This window comes from Orbilia oligospora, assembly GCF_000225545.1.
Source record: "Orbilia oligospora ATCC 24927 unplaced genomic scaffold scaffold00006, whole genome shotgun sequence".
NCBI classification, from domain to species: Eukaryota; Fungi; Ascomycota; class Orbiliomycetes; order Orbiliales; family Orbiliaceae; genus Orbilia; species Orbilia oligospora.
This window is the reverse complement of record NW_011645563.1, coordinates 1,763,188-1,763,906: the sequence shown is the minus strand read 5'-3', so window position 1 is coordinate 1,763,906 and position 719 is coordinate 1,763,188. Positions and strand designations below refer to the sequence as shown.

At 44.9% G+C, this 719-nt stretch overlaps 1 protein-coding gene across 1 annotated transcript; it reads right to left on the bottom strand.

Moving 5' to 3' along the window:
• AOL_s00006g530 (uncharacterized protein) lies at window positions 1–719 on the bottom strand (the record flags this gene model as incomplete). Its single annotated transcript, XM_011119839.1, has 2 exons — window positions 1–185; window positions 272–719. 2 exons carry the CDS (start codon window positions 717–719, stop codon window positions 1–3), a joined length of 633 nt encoding a protein of 210 aa, XP_011118141.1.

The following is a 719-nucleotide window of genomic DNA, read 5'->3' as shown; positions in this document are numbered from 1 at the left end:
TCAATTCTGTCGAAGAGCCGCCCAGGAAGCAGGGATAACATATATCCGAACTCCTCGGCGGGCAGCCTCTTTGCCGAAATGCGCTGCAAATACCTGGTCTGCAGTAATGAAAGCGGATCCTTTGACGTGAGCTGCACATGCAAGTGCCAGATCCGTTTGACTTCGATCTATAACTATTGTCCGTTCTAGCCATTATTATATATATTAGTTAAACTCTATTTGTTGTGTAAATAGAATTAGGATAAAAAGATCATAGATGCCATACATTTACCCAGCGTTGGTGTGATATCCTTAGAGCAAATGCCCTTGCAGTTAGCCTTGCTAGTTGCAATATCTGCCTTAACTTTGGCATAGGCATCTTTCATGATTTCGCCTGCTGACGAAATGCTGTCCTCCTCTTCATTAGAGCTTCCAAGGACTTGAATACCCTTGCTCTGAAGGCCTTGGATGACGCTATTTGCGCTGGATTTGGATTTTAATATTGAGTGGTATAATATACCCACTTTTTGGTTATTGCGAACAATAACCGACATCCAGGGGCCCAAAGAAGTTGCTTTGACAAGAGCATCGATGAACTGGGTGTCCAGGATCACGTTTTCAGTTTTTCCGGATATCAGATCGCCGGCCTTGGTCGCCGGACCTAACGAATACGGTGTGGAGCGTTTTTTGGAGTTTGCGTCAGATGCTGAAAAGGCTCCAGTGTGGACTACACCGATCAT